The following is a 22,595-nucleotide window of genomic DNA, read 5'->3' on the forward strand; positions in this document are numbered from 1 at the left end:
CCTGGCACACCGAGATGCCGTTGGTTGTCCCTAGGTCACTGGGAGAGAAGCTCAGGACACAGGGCCTGCTGGCTGGCCTGGGCTCTGGCTGGCTCTCCCCACGGTTCACCATGGTGAGCACTCATCTTCCGCAGGTGGGTAACCCTGAGTGACCCTGACGCATTTAGAAGCTTGAGCCCAAGTGGGATTTAAATTAGAAAAATTAAATTGAGCACCTACTGTGTGCCAGGCAGCAGGGAATGCGATGGGGTTCAGTGCCTAACATCACAGAGTTCACATTCTAAGGGGGGAGACAAATAATTAATAATTAAGTCATACATAAATGGTATAATTTCAGAGAATGATAAATACAATGGAAAGAATTACTAAAACAGGAAATGTAGGACGCTAGGCTTCTGTTATGTTTTCTGAACCATGAACACGCTGTGTTGTTGGGCCCAGTTGGACACCCAGCCCCTGGCCTGGGACTTCCTGGTTTGGTCCCTTAGAGCCCCTTGCCCCTCTGCTTCTGAGACTTTGGTAGCTATCCCCGTGTCTCAGACAGCTTTGTCCCGCTGCTGCTGCCTCACAGCTCTGCCTGCTCTTGGCAATTGAGACCTTGTCATTCCCTTGGCAAAGTCATCATGATCTGTCATTTCCCTGTGGTGTCTCAAGGATGACAGCCTCTCCGTGACCTGGATCCTAAAGGGCAGACCAAGACCAAGACAGGGACAGGCCAGCCAGGTGCTCACCTGACCCAGAGTCACAGTTCTCAGGCCTGACTCTATGAATGACCAAGGCCCAGTCACCTCCTGAGGGGCAGGGCTCAGATGTTGCGGAGGGGGCAACCAGATCACACCAGCCTGGGCCACCCACTAGCTGCGTGACTTTGGGCAAGTCACTTGCCCTCTCTTTTCCTCATTGCCTCAATTTCCTCATTGTAAAGTAATCTCTTATGTCACAGGGCTACTGTGAAGATGAAGTGAGTTCATAGGTGCAAAGTGCTTAGAACCCACACACTATAACATAGACAAGTGTTACTCTTGTGGTTGTCACTGCTGTTTTTACATTCTTTCTGCCAGGACACTTCTGTAGGGAAACCCCAGGTTGGAAGAGATCTGCACCGACTCTCTTACACCATCATTTTCTCCCCTTTATCAGTCTTGGCCTCACCTAATTACAGCTCCCTGTCCCCCTGCCTCCTCTGACCCCCACTGGGTCCAATCAGGACATGCTGAGCCCTCTGCATCTTTGATGTACGGATCCACCCTTGACGCGGACAAATCCCTCGTTCTCATGAAATGCTTTTCCAGTCCCCAATCTCTCATCTCCACTGAAGCTGCTCTTTATCTTCATCATTTTCAGATCTCTTGATTTTCCCTACTCTCCTAATCCAGCGTTTATCAAACCTTGTCATATATTCCCAGGATTCTGCCACAGCTACAATCTATTTCTATTATTTATAATATAATAATATTTTACTTTGTGAATATTATAATATTTTCTTAATTTTTTCTTTAAATAGATTCTTTTTTAATTTCAATTAATTATTGTCACCATCAGTGGAAAATTGATATCACTTGTAATAGAAAACAAGTATTTAAGGATATATACGATGAAAACAAAACAATGTAATTAAACTAGACCAGAGGTCCTCACATTTTTATGTAACGGGCCAGGTATTAAACATTTTAGACTTTGTGGGCCCTAAGGTCTCAGTTGTAACCATTCAATTCTACCACTGTAGGATAGGAGCCATAGATGAATCATAAATGAGTAGTGTGGCTGTGTTCTGATAAAACTTTATTTACAAAATCAGGAAGTGGGCTGGACTTGTCAAGTGCAGAATTAGACACTGTTGCCTCTTGAAGTTGCTGACCCTGAGGCCTGTTCTCTCTCTTCTCAGATAAAGTCCTGAGATTCACAGATTTCAGAGGGGATAGATTCATAGCACCAGTGGGCGATTTTGTCCTGGAAGTCATATGAAAGACTGGATGAGAATTAAAACGGCTATGCCTTTGAATGTGAGCCTGTGTGCTGGCCAAAATCATTTCACATACCCCTAGGGGTGCAGTCTTAGAATTTGGGGAAACATTGACCCTGATCAATGATCTCCAATTAATCTTCATGTATTCCTCCTTTTTCCCAGGCTGGGACCTACGGTTACTATTTTAGGGCATATGTTCACTCTTCTCTTAGGAGCATCTGACAATGTTCACAGCTCTTCATTCTTTGTGTTAGGCTACCATGGGGGCTTAAGAGAGTTCCTCAAAGTGTCCCGCCTGGGTCTCTAGAATCCATCTACTTGTAATTCAGGGCCCCTCCCTGTTGCCCAGCAAACCCCTTAGGCCTCTCCTCTGGTCCTCCTTATTCCTCAAAGGGGGGAACTAAACCTTCATCACTTTCATCCAGACCTCAAGAGCGTCCCCCATCACCACCTCCCCCTTCTCATCACCTTTGCTCTCAGCAGGTTGATGACGTTGCTCTGTTTAGCAGAGATCCTATTTCCATGCACTTGTGTCGAACTTTCCCGTACAGCGGGCATCCATGCACATTCAGAGTCAACTTGTCCTCCCAGGAGCCCTGTTCCTGCTACAGAGTTGAGAGCGGTCGAGAGATTCGCTCTTGTTCACTCAGCAAGTAACACAGCTGCCGTTACAGCCTGGTCCTCTCATTGGGTATGCGCTAAATACAAATACCATTCCTCCCTCTTTTCTGCTTCTCATCCCCAGGACAACTCTTTTCCCAACATCCTTGGAGAATCAAGTTAGTTTCTTTCTTATTTCTGTTTAATGAAAAAAAAATTTTATTTAATTGTGATAAAATATACACAACATAAATTTATCATTTTAAGTGTACAGTTCAGTGGCATTAGGTATATTCACATTGTTGTGCAATTATCACCACCATCCATCTCCAGAACGTTTTGGCTATTGTGAATAGTGCTGCTGTGAACGTGGGTGCACAAAGATCTGCATGGGTCCCTGCTTTCAGTTCTTTTGGGTCTATACCCACAAGTGGGATTGCTAGATCATACGGTAATTTTATTTTAAATTTTTCAGGAACTGCCATACAGTTTTCATTAGCAGCTGCACCATTTTCCATTCCCCCCAGCAATGCACAAGGGTTCCAATCTCTCCACATCCTCGCCAACGCTTGTTGTTTCCTGTTCTTTTGGTAATTGCCATCCAATGGGTGAGAAGGGGATTCCTATTTAATTTGATAGTTACTTTTATAATAGTACCAGGTACCTTGTGGAAGTAATTTGTTGAGTTCTCTGTCTCCCTCACTGGTTTGGGCATCCCTTTCAGTCAGGGAGGAGTTCTGCCTTCTCCCCGTAACCAAACACCCAGTGTTTATTGGCTAGATTCATTTCCTTTTTTTTTTTGAGGAAGATTTGCCCTGAGCTAACTACTGCCAATCTTCCTTTTGTTGCTGAAGAAGACTGGCCCTGAGCTAACATCCATGCCCATCTTCCTCTACTTTATAAGTGGGACACCTACCACAGCATGGCTTTTGCCAAGCAGTGCCATGCCCGCACCCGGGATCTGAACTGGCGAACCCTAGGCCGCCGAGAATCAGAACGTGCAAACTTAACCACTGTGCCACCGGGCTGGCCCCTAGATTCATTTTCTAACTCCTGGACCCTCGCAGCTGCTGGGAAAGCTGAGGGTGTTTCACCAGATTTCCTCCAACTCTGCTCGGATCCATCAAAGTCCCTGGGTATCTTTCCTTTCTTCCCTCCTCCCCGTTTCTGAGGAAGCAGTGTGCTCACAACTCCCTTTTCAAAGTTTCCACAGTAATACCTACAAGTTGCACCACACAGGGAAATGGTCTTCTGCACTTCCAGTTTTTTCCCCACACCCTTTTATTGTGTCACCTGTTTCTGCTGGCACTCAGCTCTGAATTAATCGCTGGGCATGCAGTAAGAGGTATCAGAGATATAAATCCTAAGGCACCACTACCACGATATCTGCTGGATTTGCTGCTAGAATCTATGTTTCTGTCATCATTTTTCTTGCTGTCGTCACTCTTCTGCCTTGGGAGCAATCAGCTGCAAAGCCCATTTGCAAGGTTCCAAGGTTAAGCTGCCTGGGGCTCAGCTGTCCATGACCCCCTTCCTCTTCCAGCCGGGCCCAGGGCCAAGCTCCGGGGTCTCTGCTTGGGTGCCTCCAGGCACAGGCTCAGGGCTAGAGCTCCAGGCTTAACTGCCTCTCTAGCCATGGTCTCCACCGGGGCCGGGGCTCAGCTCTCTGGAGCTGCTGAGATATCTTTAGATGTGAAGTCAGCTATAAGTGAGCAAGAGAAATACAGTGTCAGCTTTCAGGGCATGAGGAAGCAGATGTTAATCAATCATGCAAATTAATGTGGAAATATGACAAAGATCATTGGTCCGAGGTGAAGGACCACCATCCAATGAGAATGGGAAAAGGAGGACGTGGACCAAGGCTTCCCTGAGGAAGTGACGTTGGAGCAGAGATGCAAAGGATGAGCAGGTGAGGCTAGGTGAGGAGAGGTGAAGAGGAGGGGAGTCCAGTGACCCCGAGGGGGACCTGGTTCCCAGAAATCTGGGCTGCTGGCCTTGAGGGAGTGTCCCTGAGGAGCTGGAGGGAAATCCAACAGGTTGGCTCATGCCTTGTTTGGAGGATTTGAAAAAAATAACAACAGTTACAGTGAGATATTTAAAAATGCCTCTTTACTGTGGTAAGAACACTTAGCATGAGCTCTACCCTCTTAACGAATTTTTTCAGTGCACAACACAGTACTGTTAACTATAGGCACAGTGTTGTACGGCAGATCTCTAGAATGTACTCATCTTGCATAACTGAAACTTTGTAACATTTTAATTTACAAACTTTATTTAAAAGCTACTATGCAATGAAATTAAAAGAAAATTAATAAGCAAAACAGAACTATGAACCGAAGAAATAAACGCTAAAGTTAAATGCTAAAATTACCCAAAAAAGAGAAATAGAAAAACAGGAGAAAGAATTTTATTTTTCCAAATTCAGGAAGGCAATGAGAAGAATACAGTGTGGGAGCTCTGGATAACAGATGTGTGGTTTGGTATCTAGGCGATAGTACATGTCTAACACGGGAGTAGAGTCTGTGCGGAGTCCATCTCCTGCGTGGGTTCTTAGCCATGTTGGTACAGACTAACACTGTCCAGTGAAACTTTCTGTGATGATGGAAACGTCTATAATCTGTGTTGTCCAATACGGTAGCAACTAGGCACATGTGGCTCTTGAGCATCTGTAGTGTGGCTGGTGTGACTGAGGAAATGAATATTTAGTTATATTTAATTTTAGTTAATTTTAAATTTAAATGTGAGCAGCCAGATGTGGCTACCATATTGGACAGCACTGTCTATCTCTTGAAAGGGCTGGGCCTTCCTTCTTTGGCCACGTCCAAACTAGCTCTCCTGTGCGCACTGGGCCTCCCAAGAGAGTGCTTTGGCACTAGGATTAAGAGACCCAGCTTCAAGCCTGATTCTGACCCTATTAGCCAAGGGACCAGTGTAAGCCCGGCTTACACACGGCACTGTTGCCTGTAGGCTCTGAGAGGCTATAGGGCTCTACCCCAGTGACCATGTCCAAGGATAGACAGGAGATCCCCAGAGGGGGAAGTTGGGAAAGCAGGAGGAGGGAAGAGTGGGGAGCAGAAGGGGACCAGAGCCTTTGCTCAGGCCCATCCTTGCCCACCCAGCCAGGCCTTGATCCTCAGCTTCCCTGGGCATCTGTGCCAGGCCCAGGGCAGGAGGCCCAGGGCTTAGAACACTTGGCCTTGCATTGGGATCTTTGGGACCTGCCCTCCTAAACACACAAAAATTTGTGGAATATCTCTTTCCAGTCCCTAAGACTTTTGTCCTCACCAAGTCAAACTGCTGCTTTCACTTGCTGGAGAAGGAAGTAGGATGAGGAATGAGGCTAGGATGAGGGTGGAGGTTGAAGTGGACTTCTTCCTGGGTCCATTTTCTGTCTGTACGTGATTGCTCATAAGCCTGGGCACGTCGCTAAGTATCTTTGATTCTCAATTTCTTCACCAGTAGGATGGGAGCAGTACTATCTACCCACATTACTCCTACACAGAGTAGTCGGAAGGACAAACTGTCACCATTCAGTCATTTAACAAGCACTGGGTACCAGAGTTCTTTAGTGAGAAGATGCACTAAGTGTAAAGCAGAGGGAATCAGCAAGGCCTGTGCCAGGGAGGTAACCACAGGGAGCTTCGAGGAAGACTTCCTGGAAGAGGTGATGCTGGAGCTAGGAGTTGGCTAGATGGAAAAGGGGATCAGAATAGTCCAGGCTGAGGAAGGAACATGTAAAAAGATAAAGAGGCAGGATGTAGCAGCCTTAGTAGGCGTGACCTACTAAGTTGTAGGTCTTGGGTGAAGGAAGAGTGGCATGGATGTAGATGAGGCTGGGGGAGGAGTGGGACTCGCCAGGATATCCTTTATTGCTGAATACAGGAGTGTGAGCTTCATCTCGTTATAGTGCAGGGGCAGGTAACGATTCCATGGCAGGGCCAGGAGTGATGACATGATCAGAATTAGCTTTTAGAAAGATGATCTGGCCACAGTATGGAGGATGGATTGGAGCAGGGCAAGCCTGAAGGCAAGGAGACCAATGAGAAGGCTGGTGACCTAACCCAGGGTGCTGGGGATGGAAAAAAGAAGGATTACACGAGGTGTTTAGGAGACAGACTGGATGTGGAGGGTGTGAGAGAGGGAAGTTAGCTCAGAGTTCTGGATCGATTGGTGGTGTTATCCTTCGCTGACACAGGGGCCACACAAGTGGGTTGGAAGGGGCAATGTGGGAAAACACAATGAATTTCTTTTGACACCAGTTGAGCGTGAGTTCAGGACCATCCAAATGGAGATGCAAGCACCATCCAGGTAGGGGTGTGCTGTCGGAGCTCAGCACGGGTTTCGCAGCAGCAGCCGATCTGGGGAACATTAACTGAAGCCAGGGATTGGGTGTGGGCAGTAAGGTGGTTGGGGGGTGACTGCAAAGGGCAACTTGCACAGAGGGATGGAGGGTGGACTGGGCACAGGAGGGAGAGGATCTCAGAAAAGCCATGTGGGACGAAGGAGCAGCCAGAGCAGCACAGATGTGTCACCGTCACGCCTGCTTCTTCCCTCCTCAGGGATTCATTCAGGTCTCAACGCAAATGCCTCCCCCCTCAGAGGGGCCTCCTGTGACCACACTATCAAGTATCACCCCCCCGTCCCCCTTGTCCACCCCCTCACCTTGTTTCTTGATTTCATAGCCCTGCTCACTCTCTGACACATCTTGTCCACTTGAGGATGTCCTTATTTATGGCCTGTCTGCCCCTCCCAGGGGAAAACTCCAGAGAGTGGGAATTTTTGTCTGTTTTTCACTTCCTTCTCCCTGGTGCCCAGTGCAGCATTCATGAGGTGCTCAATAGCTATTTGTTGAATGAATGAATGGAACAATGTTGTCTTTCATGGACCATCTGGGAAAGGGCTTTGTTAGCCATCCCGTGCAGCTCCCACGTTGGCCTCAGTCCCTGGCCGTCCAGACTCAGGCACACCTCTTTCTCCAGCGGCCCCAGGGCACTGGACCATGGGCAGCCACACCCACCCCAGCCAGTCTCTTCTCACCAGCACTGGCTTTCCCAGAAGTCGGCCTCACTCCTTTTCATCCTTTTGTGAGGGTGACCTGAAAGTGGCTGCCCTGGCTGTGACCTCGGGACACACACACTTGGCGGCACTCATTAGTCTGGTCGCTCTGCACCGTCTCCCAAAGCAGCCGCAGCCTCTCCCCGAGGAGGGACAGTCACTGCAGCCTCCTTACCTGGAAATGTTTTCCCTCTCCCAGTGAACGGGCGCCACAGGAGGGTTTGGCAGCTCTTCTCAGAATCATTCACTTGGAGTTATTGCCTGAATTTTATGAGTTTCTTACCTGGATTCTAGGTGAAAATGTGCACATGTGAATGAGTCTGGGGAGAGGCTCTCTAGTAATGACAGCAATGCTACAAGGAGGGCGCTGCGCTCCATTACAAACATGCTGCATTTCTTCCTTTGAAATCAGATCTCTCCATCCTACCAGATGTCTGTTTGTGGCTTTACAAGCTCAAGCATGAATCATTCTAACCGAGGGTTTGGGAATTCCTGTCTTACTCTTGCAGCCTGGTATTCTTGCTTCCTGGGACAAAAATAGTAACAATATCTGCCTTTTCCTGAACACCGGCCGTGTGATTGCACCCTATTAGCACTTTCTGTGACCTTATTTAAGCCTGCCATGGACCTAATGGCGTCATTATCATCCTCCCACATAACTGGAAACCTGAGATAGTGATGCAAAAAGTCACTCAGTATAGAAATCAGCTGATGCAGTCAAATTTTGAACTCAGGTCAAAAAGCGTCAAAGCCTCCGCTTTTTCCATGGCTATAACTGCTTCTTACTAAGTAAGGGGTTAGTTTTCAAGCTGGATTTGACTTGGGCCATTGTGATATAGGATCAAAAGCAGTTTGGTGAAAGGAGAAAGTGTGTTGGGAGAAAAGAGAAGAGGGAGAGGGAACCAGATGACCTGAGAGGGGGTGAGAGGGAGAATGTTCCAGGAGGAGAGAGTAGAGCTGAGTGAAGAGCAGAGATGAGAGGGAGCCAGGTGGGATGAGGATCTGAAGGAAGTTTGGTGGGGATTGGCTTGCTGCCAGGGAGGGCGTGGTAGGAGAGGAGGCCTTGTACAGGGAGTGGGGAGCTCAGACTTTGCAAAGGGACAACATGGAAGGAAGAAGCTCATTAAGATTTTGCATTTGGGAAAAAGATGATCCTGGTGCAGGATGCAGAATGGATTACAGAGTTGAGCAAGACAGAGGGACGAGACAAGTTAGAGAGCTGGCAAAGTATTTAGAAAGTTAGATTACACTGGCTCCAATGACAGTAGAGCTGTATGTTAGTGGGGCAGTGGTAGCTGCTGTAGCAAGCCAACCCCAACATTTCGGTAGCTAAGCAAAATAGAAGTTTATTTCTAGTTTATATACCCATCGATGTGGTGCCCCTGGTCTTCATGGGGCTCTCCTTACAGTTGGCTCAGGCTGCTATAACATCGCACCACAGACTGGGTTGCTTAAAGAGCAGACATTTATTTCTGACAGTTCTGGAGGCTGGGAAGTCCAAGAGCAATGTGCTGGCTGACTCAGTGTCTGGTGGGAGCTCTTCCTGGGTGGCAAACGGCCTCCTTCTCCCTCTGTGCTCACACAGCCTGGCCTTGGTACCTGGGCACGCAGAGAGAGAGAGAGACAAAGAGACAGAGAGAGAGAGCACTTTCGTATTTCTTCCTCTTCTTATAAGGACACTGATCCCATCATGAGGGCTCCACCCTCATGACTTCCTCTACACCTAATTACTTCTCAAGGTCCTATCTCCAAATATCATCACATTAGGGGTTAGGGCTTCAACATAGGAATCTGGAGAGACACAACATTCAGTCCATAATGCTTCCCTTGATGGCGCAGACCCAGGCTCCCGGCACATTGTGGCTCAGCACAGGGCCAGGACAAGAGAGCATGCAGAAGAACAGGCCCACTTCCACTTCCTACAAGGCCTGGCCCAGCAGGATCACATGCCAATTCTGCTCCTGCAAGCCTGTCACATGGTCACACTTGGATCAAGGGGTCCTGGGACATGTGGACATGGTGGGACAGCTACTTCACTCCTCACTGTGGAGGGGAAACATGAATTTTACTAAATAGTGAGTTGCCTTGGCCCAAAGAGGAATGGCCATCCTTGAATGCTATTTAGGAGGTAGCAATTACAGGCTTTGATGATTGTTAGAGGGTGATTGTGAGGCAGAAGGGGACAGAGAGGTCAGAAATATGGGAATAAAACCATTGGCTGGAGTCTGGCTCCCATTTGCCAGACTGCCCAGTGCATAGTGACCTCTCTTCCAAGTTCTCTTTTTCCAATCAGCTTATACTCACTTATACAGACTTACGTTCTTTCCTGATGTAAAATCGTTTAGGAGAACATCTGAATCTTACCCAGATGGCCTGTGTAGTTCATTATATTAATAATAACTGATATTCAGGGCTTAATATAGAAAACCCTATGTAGATTATCCCAATTAATGCCCAGAAGGAGGTAGGAACTTTTATTAAGTCCGTTTGCAGTTGTGAAGACAGAGGTATGAGAAGGGAAGTAAGTGGTCCAGGGTCAAATTGCTGGCAAGGCCCAAACGGGATGTGAGCCCAGGTGGGCCGTCTCTAGAGTCTAGACTCTCAACCAGTGCACACACTGTGTGTTGGGTGAGTTGAGGTTCCCTTACTTCTGACAACTGTGGGGATTGAAACTTGCGAGAAACGGAGCTGAGCATCCAGGCGTCCCCTCTCATCAACAGCACTAGTATTCTTCAATCAGTCCTTTCTTGTGTTCCTCTCCCACCCGCCCTGCCTCAGCTCTTAGAATAGCTGGGACAGCCTAGCGGGTCACAGAGGAAGATGAGGGCCCTGTGAGAACCCCACTCCTTTCCCCGTCCACTCCTGGATGCCCAGTCTGAGGAAGGTCCCCACTGCCTTGGAGAGGAGGGTGAGAAGTCTAGGACCACCTTGGACATACTGCTCTCACTTTTCCCTCCCTCTCTCTCCCCTGAGAGACTTAGAGGATGCATTGAGGTGGAGGACAGACAAACTGCACTGATTTGGAACTTAGTTATGATGGTCTTTGTTCTAAGTAAATCAGTTCTGGATCTAATCAAATAGTATTTGGGCTTAGAGGAAGAAAAACTGCTTCCCCATACTTGTCACCTATGTAAGTAGGCATTGCATTTGGCTGCAAGAAACAGACTCAAAATAATGATGACTTACACAAGATCAGGTGGATTTTTTTGTTTTTTGTTTTCCCTGAGGAAGATTAGCCCTGAGCTAACATCTGTGCCAATCTTCCTCTACTTCATATGTGGGTTGCCACCACAGCATGGCTGACGAGTGGAGTAGGTCTGCTCCTGGGATCTGAACCCGTGAACCCAGGCTGCCAAAGCAGAGCACGCCAAACTTAACCACTGCGCCAAGGGGCTGGTCCCAGGTTTCATTTTGATCTCCTGTAGGAGATGGTGTTAGGCAGTCCAGTAGAGCCCTGGGTGTCACCAGTGCTGCAGGAGTCTTCTCACTCTCTGCTCTGCTATCCTTGGCAACGGCTTCCATTCTTGAGATCAGTTCATGGTCCGAAGACGGCAGCTGCAGCCCCATCCATCAGGTCTGCACTCAAATAAGAAAGAGTAAAGCGAAAAGAGCTTTTGGCAGATGAAGACCTCTTCTTGCACGCACCTAATGATTTTCATATATATCTCATTGGTCAACTCTTATCATACGGGAGGCTGACGAATATCATATTTTAGCTAGGCATATTGCTGCCTCTAACAAAAATACAGGTTTTATTACCAAGGAAATGGGGGAAAGGATATTGGATAGGCAAGTAGTGATTTTTGACATTTTTCTCAGAACATCAGATTTCTGGCTTCGGTGACTTGCTGCATGGTGGTGGATGTTTGTGTCATTCCCTGAGACAGGTGACGTGGAAGGAGGAGGACCAGTTCTGTTTTGGGGCAGGTTGAATTTAAGCTGCTGGATGTAATAAGGTGAAGGTTTTGTTGTAGGCAGAATAATCGCCTCCAAAGAAGTCTATGCTCCGATCCTTGAAACTTGTGAATAGGTTACCTTACATGGCAAAAGGGAATTTGCAGGTGTGATTAAGTTAAGGAGTGAATTGCGTCCCCTGAAATTTGTGTTGACGTGCTAACCCCACGTACCTCAGAATGTGGCTGTATTTGGAGACAGGGTCTTTAAAGAGATAATTAAGTTAAAATGAGATCGTTAGGGTGGGCCCTCATCCAGTTATAACTGGTGTCCTTATAAGAAGAGGAAGTTAGGACACAGACACGTACAGAGGGAAGACTGAAGACACAGTGAGAATGCAGCCATCTAAAAGCCGAGGAGAGTGGTCTTAGAGGAAACCAGCTCTGCTGACGCCTTGATCTCGGACTTCTAGCCTCCAGGACTGTGAGATCAAGGTCTGTTGTTTAAGCTACCTGGTCCGTGGTATTTTGTTCTGGGAGCCTGAGCAAACTAATACAAGGATCTCGAAACGGGAAGGTTATCTGGGATTATCCAGGTGGGCCCAATATAATCACAAGGTTCTTAAAAGTGAAAGAGGGAGGCGGGAGAGTCAGAGAAGGAGATGAGACGACAGAAGCAGAGGTCAGACTGATGCAATTTCTAGCTCTGAAGACGGAGGAAGGGGCCACAAGCTAAGGAAGTGGCAGCCTTAGAAGCCAGCTAAAACAAGGAACAAATTCTCCCATAGAGCTTCCAGAAGGAATGCAGCCCTTCCGACACCTTGATTTTAGCCCTGTGAGATCCATTTTGGACTTCCGACTTCCAGAATGGTAAGATAATAAATTTGATTGTCTTAAGCTACTAAATTTAGGATTTTTTTCTTTTTACAGCAGCAATAGGAAGCTACCACATTGTCCAGTAGGCATTTAGACAGATGGGGACAGATTTAGGGAGTCACCAGCACACAGCGGATAATTAAAGCCATCGTCATGGAGGAAGTCATTCAGAGAGGTCTTAGAATGAGGAGAGACGGGGTCTAGGGAAGAAGACCAACATCCCAGGAAAGGACAAACTCACACTGCCGTTTCTGTGATGGCAAGGCCTCAGGACGCAAGTGTAGTCAGGTGGGGGAAGGTGATGTCCCCAAGCATATTCTTCAAAATTGGCACCTTTACAACACATTTGAAGGCTGTGAGGGAAAGGTCTTGCAGGAAGCCGTGAAAAGCAAGACCATAAAATAGAGTAGTGAATATAATCCAAGGGCAGTGGCTTTTTATGTTCCAGCGTCCCCTGCTGCCCCAACCAAAGGTCACTCCCAATCCCCTCTTGTTCCTGTCCTCTGGTTCCAGGCTCTTCCTTCCCACCCATGATGTGAAAACCTGGCACAGCACTATTCCAGAGCACTGGAAAGGATTCACCGGGGCTGGACTGACTTGGGTGTCCATCCTCTGTCCTCCCACAGCGCCCACTGCTTCCCTCCATCCCTGTTATAATGCATGATGATTTATTCCCTTGGTTCTCTCCTCTAGGGACCAGCCTGAGTGCTTCCTGAGGTCAGAGCATGTCTTTTTTTTTTTTTTTTTTTTTGAGGAAGATTAGCCCTGAGCTAACTGCTGCCAATCCTCTTTGCTGAGAAGACTGGCCCTGAGCTAACATCCATGCCCATCTTCCTCTACTTTATAAGTGGGACGCCTGCCACAGCATGGTGTGCCAGGCGGTGCCATGTCCGCACCCGGGATCCGAACTGGCGAACCGCAGGCCACCAAAGTGGAATGTGTGCACTTAACCGCTGCGCCACTGGACCAGCCCCTAAAGCGCATGTCTTGATCACCGTATCCCCAGTTCAGGTGTCTGGTGCATGATCAGTGTTCGGGGATTGAAATGCTGGCCTAGGACTGCTCCCAGGGATGGATCCAGAGGCTGTGTCTGAGAAAGGATCAGAGAAATGAGGGAGGGCTAGGGGCCTGGAGGATGACTTAGGCAACTGCTACCATAATAGAATCATGCTTCCCTTCTCTTTCAGTTTCTTGCCATGCAACCCCACAGGAAGATGACCATTATTCACGTTGACATTTATTTATTGATTGAAGATGAGCCCAACTTGGTCAACGTAATTATCTGAGAGACTGTTGGCAACTGCTCCTCCAATTCTGTGCAACCACTTTGGTGGTTTTGCCAGAGGGCCTTGCTGGGCAGTGGGAGATGGTCTTCATTTGGAGGGTGACACTTGCTGGTCCCTCAGGTATAGCAGGCTCCCACTGGAGACCCAAGGGTGCTGACTACACAGTGCCAGGGCCTGGCTCTGCTGCTGTGGCCCCTGGAGCTGTGTGCCATCTGCATAGATGGAACCTCAGACTGGAACCCACCACTCCCTGTGGGTGCTGGGAGCACAGGCTCAGGGCTCTGGGGTGAGGCATCAGGTAGGACCTGGATGGGTGATGACCTGCTTTAGCCGGTCCAAGGAGGGACCAGGCCCAAGGCTTCTCAGTGACTTCTCTCTAGTCATGAATGAGGGAGGGAGGGTCTTTTGAGAAAGGGAGAACAGGCCCACAGTACCTCTCCCTGCAGAAAGGCTTGGGGTTCAGCAGCTTTGCTCGCTTGAGAAGTGACATTGGATCTTGACCGCTCCGTTGGTTCTGAGCATCCCTGTGGGAGGGGATCTTAAATTTTTGAGGGGGTTTTGAACTTGGCCTGCGATGTGATGTGAAGTCGTGGCAGCCAGTGTTAGCTGGTTCCAAAGCCTCCTGCTCACCAGCAGGAAAGCTGGCCTGTGGGATGAAAGCTGGATGTACTAAAGCCAGCCTGCTGACAGTGTCACCTTGTGCTGGCAGTCAGAGACCCCCATTCCTGCCTCTGAACACTCTCATGGCCTAAAACCAGGAGCTCAGGGAATGAGAACACTGAGCTCTGGAGGCGGCCTTGAGCTTACATCTCTGATCTGTTGTCTATGGGCTGTGAGACCTGGGGCAAGTAACTTACTTTCCTGAGCCCCACTTGTTTCTTTGTAAAACGTGCTACAAACGATTGGGGATGGGGGGGCAGTGCACAAACAGAAACTATGTGAATGCCCCTCGCATGGCACCTGGCACTTAGGAGGTGCTCAGAATGCTGGTTCTTTCCTGGCTGGTGGCTCCTATTGTCCTCTCCTCCTGGCACCTGTCCACTCTCCTGGTTGGCCTTCTGGGCCCCTGCTTGGTTAGTCCTCCCCGCCTGCCTACCAACCCCAGCTCCACACCCGCTTTTCCCGCTTTGCAGCCTGGAGCCTGCCACAAGACCCTGGTGTCTTCTGCTGCCCCTTGGAGGCCTTTGAAGAGCTGAATGGGGGGGGGGGGGGTGATGGGTGTGGCCTCTGAGCTAGACCGCCTGGGTTTCAGTCCTGGCTTGACGTTGTCCCGGCTTGGTGTCCCTCTTCTTCAATTATCTCGCCTGTAAAATGGCCTTGCAGCAAGCACCCAAGAAACGTTCGTTACTTTCAGCCCAGGCCCCTCCTCTGCTCTTCAGACACCACTGCAGAATGTCCTTGCCAACTGCCACTTGTCTTCTCTTCCCCCACTCCCTTCTCACAGCCCTCCCCCGCCCTCCCCCACCACCACAAAGCCCCCAGGGCACCCAGCTCCTGTCGCCCAGACGCCTCACCAGGTATGTGCTCAGGCAGTCCCCTTGCACACATTGAATATCAGACACATTTGGGGCTCTGGATTTTAGTTTTCCAGGGACTTCTGATATCTGAGGATCTGGAGATAGTGACGAAGTGAAGGAGGTTGGGGACAGGAGGGAATGGGGCGTTCCTGCAATGATGCAGGAATTGAAGATGGAATAAAATAGTGGCTACTTGTCCAGACCCAGCAGCATCCTCTTTCTTTTTCCTTTAGGGACAGAACAAGCTGAAGCCAGCAGAAAGCCAGGGACATGGTGAGTCTGGTGGGGAGCCAAGCAGAGAAGGGCCAGGACTGAAGACACAGAAAAGCAGAGAGGCTGCCCAGGAGAAAGGGAGAAGGGCTTAGAAGGAAGAAGGAGGCCATGGAGGTCTTGGGAGCTGAACTGTCACCCCTTCTTGTGCTTGCTTGCCTGAGTTCATGGGGACATTGACAGGCTGACCCTGAGGTCACCCTGCTTCCCCCTGGACCACTGATTAATTCTGGAGGGTTCTTTTTCCATATCCCTTTTGGGGTCTCTCTACTGGGCTTGTGAGGATGGAAGGAGTCAGGAGTTTCTGACCTGTCTGCCCCATCAGCATCTCAGAGAGGAGCCCTCAGCTCCTATGAAGCACCGGAGGAGCCGTGCGTGAAACCCGCACTGTCCCCTTCTCCCAGACAGCTCTCTGGGGAGGGGGCGGAGGACATGTGACCATGGCAGAGGGCATTGGAGACGAATGAATTAGTGGATAGTCTTGGAATTCCTGATGGAATGGAATGAAAACACAGCAGACACTGCTAAATAGAACACAATTCGATATTACATCAATTCCTTTAGGACTCAGATTCAATCGGACTTTCCCAAACAGAGCAGCTGTGGGTGAGATAATGCAGTCCGGTTAGCCAAACATGGGGATGCTGGGCCTGTCTCTCATCCACGGGAATGAAAGGAGTCAGGGTGGTGATGCTTTTTTCCAGAAACATGGCCTCTGGCATGGGCTGCATGCACAGAGCAGGCACATTCTTCCCTCAGCCTTCCGCGTGGTGACGGTCTCCTGCAGAGGCCTCTCAGCACGATGCTGGCATGTTCCTAGGCCCACACTCACGTGGGGGGTCCCAGTGGGGTCGAATGATGCTTGGGGGTCTTTCCTCAGAATCTTTTCCTCATTTTTCTTTCTAAGCAACTGAGCTTGAGGAGCAGAGAATGTGGGTGAGTACTGCTGCAGGCTGCATAGCGAGTCCAGAACGTGGACGCCTTCTAGAGCCATGGCTGTCCCCAAACTTCTGTGCCCTAAGACACACCCAGTGGCAGCACCCACCTGGGCCCTCCTCCCACAGCTGTGCCCAGACTACAAGCTGTTGGGAAGTGTGGGTTTCCAGCGAGCTAGCGGGGAATCCACTCCATTTGCTCCACGTAAGACAGCATCAAGAAACGTGAGGACGATGTTATAATGTGAGGATGATGTATTGAGTCGCTTTTATGTCAGAGAAAGGGCAATGATCTGAAAGCCCTGTCACTTGAGGCACTAGAACTATAATTAGTGACATAACACTTGCAACTCCCCCAAGATTGGTCCTGAGCACCTGTGCAGGAGACTGGTGGGCGAGAGGACCCTGCCACACTGTCTCAACGAAAGACATGGCCATCTGGGTGAGACTCAAAGTCCACAGGCTCCCTGATCTCTGGGTCCTCAGGTGGTGTAAGGCAGGGAGTGTCCCCATGTCACAGGTACCTGCCTCCATGGAATTTCCCATGATGCAGAGGGAACAAGGTGAGGTTCTGACTCTGCATGTGGAACCACCATGAAGGATGGAGATACCTGGAGGCCTGTTAGAGAGAAAGGGGTTGCCATGGTGACGGGGGCAGGGCAGAAGGTTGAGCAGTGATGGGAGTCACCTCAAGCCAATGATGGTTACAGGGCAGGATGCCTTCCTTTCATACCTTATTATCAAATGCTCCCCACTTGGCCTCAAACCTGGCCTGGGGCAGCATGGTGGCTAGCTTTCTCACAGGTACCCCTCCTGGTCTACACCTGAGGGCCTCTGGTTGTTACAGGTAAGCCCGGGTTTGGGAAGGACTTACCTCACAGTGCTCTCTGTGTGGTGGGCCCTCTGGAAACCCTTCCAGTTTCTACCATGCATGCCAGGAGGCCCTCAATGTGCCCTGAGAAGCTGCACTGGGCACTTAGGGGAGCAGGGGGAATGCAGGCCAAGAGGGGATGAGACGGGACATTGGGAGGTTGGGAAGCTGCTATGCAGTTTCCTAATTTTATCATGCTTCCCCTCCCTCTCCTGAGCTTTTGCATAGGCCATTCCTGCTGCTGAAATGCTTTTCCTTCCCCCTTTGTGCAGACTCTTATCTTTCCTTTTGTCCTCAGTTTGGATGAGACAGCTCTAGCAATCTCTGGGTCCTCTCCCAAGTCTGGGTTAGGTGCCCCCTTCGTGTTCCCACACCCACCCACATTGTCCCCATCAAGGACTCAGCATGGGGTATTCCAATCACCTGTTGGCCTGGCTGTAGTCCTTGCATTGGAAAGAAAATGAGAGCAGGGACCGTATCTGTCTTGCTCCCAACCCAGGGCCTGGCCCAGAGCAGGGCACTCAAATGTTGGCTTGTTTCGTGGGTGGGGACAGGGAGAGGAGAGGGGGGGATTTCCGAAAGTGAATTCCGTCTCTGGAAACCTGCACACCCTTCAAATGTGGAATTTGATCTTCTTGGTTTTGATTCTCCATGGGTGTAAGGAGAAAACAATCTTACGGAATCCCTCTGCAGCTCTCCATCTTGCTGTTCTAGAGCCGGGGATCAGGGGAAAGAGGAAGTTAGGGCAACACGCACTTGTCCTTGGCTAATTGGCCAGTTTGGTGGGGAGAGTAGTCAAGGAGAAGGAGTTAGAAGGTCAAGGGGAGACTGTGACACCCCCGAGCCCACTCCACTGCCTCTGGTGTAAATACTATACACCTGGGAACTTCTTTGGCTGGCTAACTCCCAGAGCTATGTCCAGGGGAATGTGCATTCTTGGAAAGTGTTTTCCCCCAGCCATCCTTCACTGTCAGTGTTTGGAATGTTTCATACTTGTGACTGGTCTGGTCCCTTGAAATCTAAGTCAGTATCTTGCCCATGAAGGGAGCTGGACTGGCAAACCCAGTGGGTCAGAACTCAGCCTCCCCTCTCTTCTGTGAAAGACCTCTGTTGGTCAGTTTCGGTTCTAAAAGGATGCAAATGCAGAATCCAGCTCAGGCACTCAGATATGTAAACAGGACGTTGTCCTTGGGGCATAGCCCACCCCAAGGAATTTCCCAACATGCATAGCACTTGGCAGAGAGAGTTAGATGAGTGCTGCCTGGGTGCATGGGCAGGGAATGAGAGCCATAAAGGGGATGGCTGCGGCCAGGATCTAAGTAATAACAGAGAGACTAATTGAGATACATCCAGCACCATCCCCCAGCTGCAAGGAGGGTGGAGCCCTGAGCTCTCTCTTTCCCACAGGGCGCGGAAGAGGATGTGCCTGCATCAGTTTCATGGCAAATCCCACCAAGGAGATGGAGATGTTAAATGTCAGATCTCCTTCTCCTGGTTGAGGTGGCAGGATGATGGGGAGGACAGAAGGTGAGGCTGCCATCAGCGATTCAGGAAGAAGGACTTGAGACTCTGGAAGAAAACCGACTTCTGTCTCTGCCTCTGTTTCTTTTTGATGATGGGCACCCACACCAGCCCACATACCAGCATCATGAGTCCCAGGGATAGGAAGGCAGGCCCTATCATCTTAAGGACCTTACAGCTACTTTCACCCAGCTTCAGGGTGTAGGCCAAGCAGGTGATGACCACGCCGAAGAGGAGGATGGCGCCACCCACGGACATGATGACGATGGGCTTGCGGTAGATTTCCCAGTTACTCCTGGGGGTGGTGGTCCAGACAGACTCACTTCTGGAGCTGATGCACAGGGAGCTGGCGGTCTGGCTAGGCAGCAGGTCCTTGGATTCTGGAGACTTCTCATCGACCTCCAAGGCCTTCTTGGGGACAGCCTCCATTGTCATGGCTTCTTCGGACCCAGCACCAGTAACCTGCAACAGTTAGAAGCAGAGGTGAAGCTGAAGGAATCTTCACACATCCTTCCTGTTCGCAGCATCCGTCTCCAGCTGGCTGTCAGTGGAGGGCTATACAAGGTTTTTGTGCTGAAGCCAAAAGGGAAATCAGGTGAGATCCACAGAAATAAGAAACCACTCAGGCTGAAATGTTTTTTTCTTATGAGAAATAAATATTATATCATTCTAATCAACTGCTTTTAGTATTCTAAACAGGGAACAGTGGTGCCCTTTAAAAAACTAACAAAAGCTATAATGTATTTTCAGACCCCACTGCTTTTCTAGCTGTGTGATCTTGAGTGAGTTACTTAACATCTCTGTGCCTCAGCGTTCTCATCTATAAAATGGGGATAATAATACTACTTCTGTCATAGGATTTTCAAAAGGTTAAATGAGTTAAGACGTGTAATGCATTGGAGCAACATCTAGCATACTGCAAGCATCCCAAAAATACTATTGTTTGCCTATCAGAGTAGTGATATTTTATACATAAATGTGTGTGTGTGTACACACACGTGTATCAGACATGGCACTAAACACTTCCTTCATCAACTCGAGACCTCACAATAACCCTGTGAATGATGCATTAGTCCTAGGTGACAGTGGAGACGGCTAAGGCTCAGCGAGGTGCAGCAGTTTGTCACAGGGTGAGGAAATGCCAGGGTTGCACTTGAACCCAGTCCGTCCTTGCTCTTAAAGCGCCAGGCTGTGTGCGGGCTAGAGGACATCTTTTAGTGCAGCCTGGGCTTTGCTGTGCTTTGTCAGCACAGGCTGTGATGCCTCAGGGTCAGAGTGTGACCCTTCTATATCTAAATGCCCCCTTTCCCCAAACCCCCACATGAACCACAGCAAGTCAGATTCCCACCCTCCGGTTCTTAACCCTGTAAAGACATGGAATCCAGCCCGAGTCCCCATTCCGATTTCTCATCCAGAGCCCGTCTGCGCACCTCTGGGTCACTGGAACTCTCTCATCCCCTGGTCCCCCACACAGGAGGTAGATGGTCATCTGTGTGGGGCATCTTCAGAGCTGCTCACCTGCCAAATACTTCTCTGCCAGAGCCGTACTAGCTCAAGGTCCTTTAACACGGGGTGAAAACCTTTCATTCCATCAAGGGGAAGGCAGGTTCAAGTGCAAATGCCTGTATATTTGCAATAAGGCAATAAGAAGTGGATGACTAATTTTAGATACTTTCCTGATATTAGATAGTCGTGTGTGTGTGTGTGTGTGTGTGTGTGTGTGTGTGTGAGGAAGGGGAGGCCGACAGAGCCCAGGTGTCCTGCCTAAAGATCTCTACCCAGACATCTCTGAGTCATCTTCGAGTTGTCTCCAAAGGGTTCGTACAGTGCTTTCTACCCTAGAGATTCTGTCTACTTTTAATTGAATGAGTACGTGAGTAAACAACTTCCTTTCTGCTTCCTCCCTCCCTCCCCCTTCCCTCCCTCCTTCTCACCCTCCCTCCCTCCTTCCCTGCCATGGTCACTAGATCCAGCTTTCTTTACAAACTCAGTTCTTCCTGGTGGGAGCCTGGTGCCTGCCCGCTGCTGTAAGCATGGTGGTGGCTGCTCTTTGGGACCCTGCTGGCCACCCTCTCCTCCTGTCTTGGAATCCAAAATTCCCCCCACTTTGCTCTGCAGGGCCCTGCCTGCCTGCGAGAACTTTCCTCAAGCAGCCTCTGCTCTTTCTCCCTCCTCAGATTAACTGCCTTTCGTCCTTGGCTTCCACTCTTCCCTCCTCCAGGGAGTCAAATCTTCCTCTGACCTCCTCTTTCACGTTTCCTGTTGGACCACTGCGGGCCCCACAAATCAGCATTTCTGAATGTCCTTCTTTTTGAGCGGGATGGGAGAGATTTCTTTCCAAGTGAAATTTCTTGGGAAGAAATTTCATCCCAGTCACAATGGGTTCCCCCTCCCCACCCCGAATTGGGCTAGAGTCAGACCCAGATATGGAGGGGGGTGCACTTTTGGAAATATAGCTGGGGATAAAGGAGATGGTGTCTGGAGCTGGCGGCTCCCAAACCCCAACAATCCAGAAGCTGCCGTTCTTCTTTACCAGGTCACGTCCACCCACAGAAGGTCCTGTGGTGAATGGTCTCTCCTTCAACACTTCCTACAATGTCAATTTCAAGTTTAATCCCCTCCACCCCCACCCCCTCCACCCCGCACAGCAGCTCGGGCCTGAACCACTGGACTAGTGTTCCCACTCTCCACTTTCTAGAACAGGCAGTTACAAGTCCCTCCCCTGTGACAGGGAGGAACTAGGAATTGTAAAGTCTCCCTGCCTTCAGAATGTCGATATTAGCATTCACGTACGCTCACCTAGAGGGAGGATATTTGGATCTCTGCTTCCAAAGATTTTGAAAAATGTGACAGACGTGCTTTTGTAAGTACAGGCACACACGCGTTCACTTCCCTGTTGATCCTGTGGTATATTTGCATGAGCTAAGTAGTCATATTTAAAGTGACCTTTTCCCCTGCGGGCGGGCAGTAGGGCAGGGATCATAAATCGTGTTATAAAATCCTGGCCAGAAACTTGTGTTGGTTGTTGCCCCCTGGTTTCTTATGTGGATGTTTTGATGTCTTCAGCAGGATTTTCTCTCTCGGTAACCATTTCCACCACTTTGCAGTGAAGACTCAAGGCAGAAGGGCTTGCTGCCTTCAGATGCTGGAGATGTTGTGATGGAGAAATATGAATGCAGCCATCCTCAGCTGTGCCAGAGGGGAGCCGGGCTGGATGGGGGAAGGACCTGCTCCTGTGAGAGCTGCTGTCTGGGTGTGAGGAGGCCACTGTGTCGTGAGCAGGAAGTGTGAAACTAGAGGCGGACACCACTGCCAGGAATAATGGACACGTGGATTCTGAGAGGGGAAGGCGGGACTAACTGGACCTTACTGGGAGTGCCTAACATAGACTCTTTGGCGCTGCGAGGAAGTCATTCATATATTCCCATCTTACAAGGGCAGAGACAGAGACCTAGTGTGGTTCAGGAGTGTGGCCAAAGGGTACCCCCACCCTCCTCCAATATGTGGCTGCGCTGGGCTTCAGGTCAAGGTCTTTGGACTCAAAGCTCCTTGCACTAGACCACAGCTGGTCCTGACAGCAGGACTCAGGGTTCTTCAACTAGGAGAATTCCTGAGTTTTTCACTTGGGGCTTCATCCTGCAGTAAAGTAAACTCCCACTGAATATGGAATGTCATAGATAGGTAATTGTACGGTGATTCACTATATAATAGAGAAATGAGAACACTGTTGTAACTTTTTCATTATGTTATATTTATTTAATTTAAAGGACTATTTTTGCTCTGAGATTATGTCCTTCCTTATTTT

At 49.4% G+C, this 22,595-nt stretch overlaps 1 protein-coding gene across 1 annotated transcript; it reads right to left on the reverse strand.

Moving 5' to 3' along the window:
• Positions 1-15,988: 15,988 nt before the first annotated feature.
• PIRT (phosphoinositide interacting regulator of transient receptor potential channels) lies at positions 15,989-19,225 on the reverse strand. The gene has a single exon (XM_023653507.2). It carries the CDS (start codon positions 19,223-19,225, stop codon positions 18,809-18,811), a length of 417 nt encoding a protein of 138 aa, XP_023509275.1. The 3' UTR covers positions 15,989-18,808.
• Positions 19,226-22,595: the final 3,370 nt, after the last annotated feature.

Source organism: Equus caballus, chromosome 11, assembly GCF_041296265.1.
Source record: "Equus caballus isolate H_3958 breed thoroughbred chromosome 11, TB-T2T, whole genome shotgun sequence".
In the NCBI taxonomy this organism is placed as follows: domain Eukaryota; kingdom Metazoa; phylum Chordata; class Mammalia; order Perissodactyla; family Equidae; genus Equus; species Equus caballus.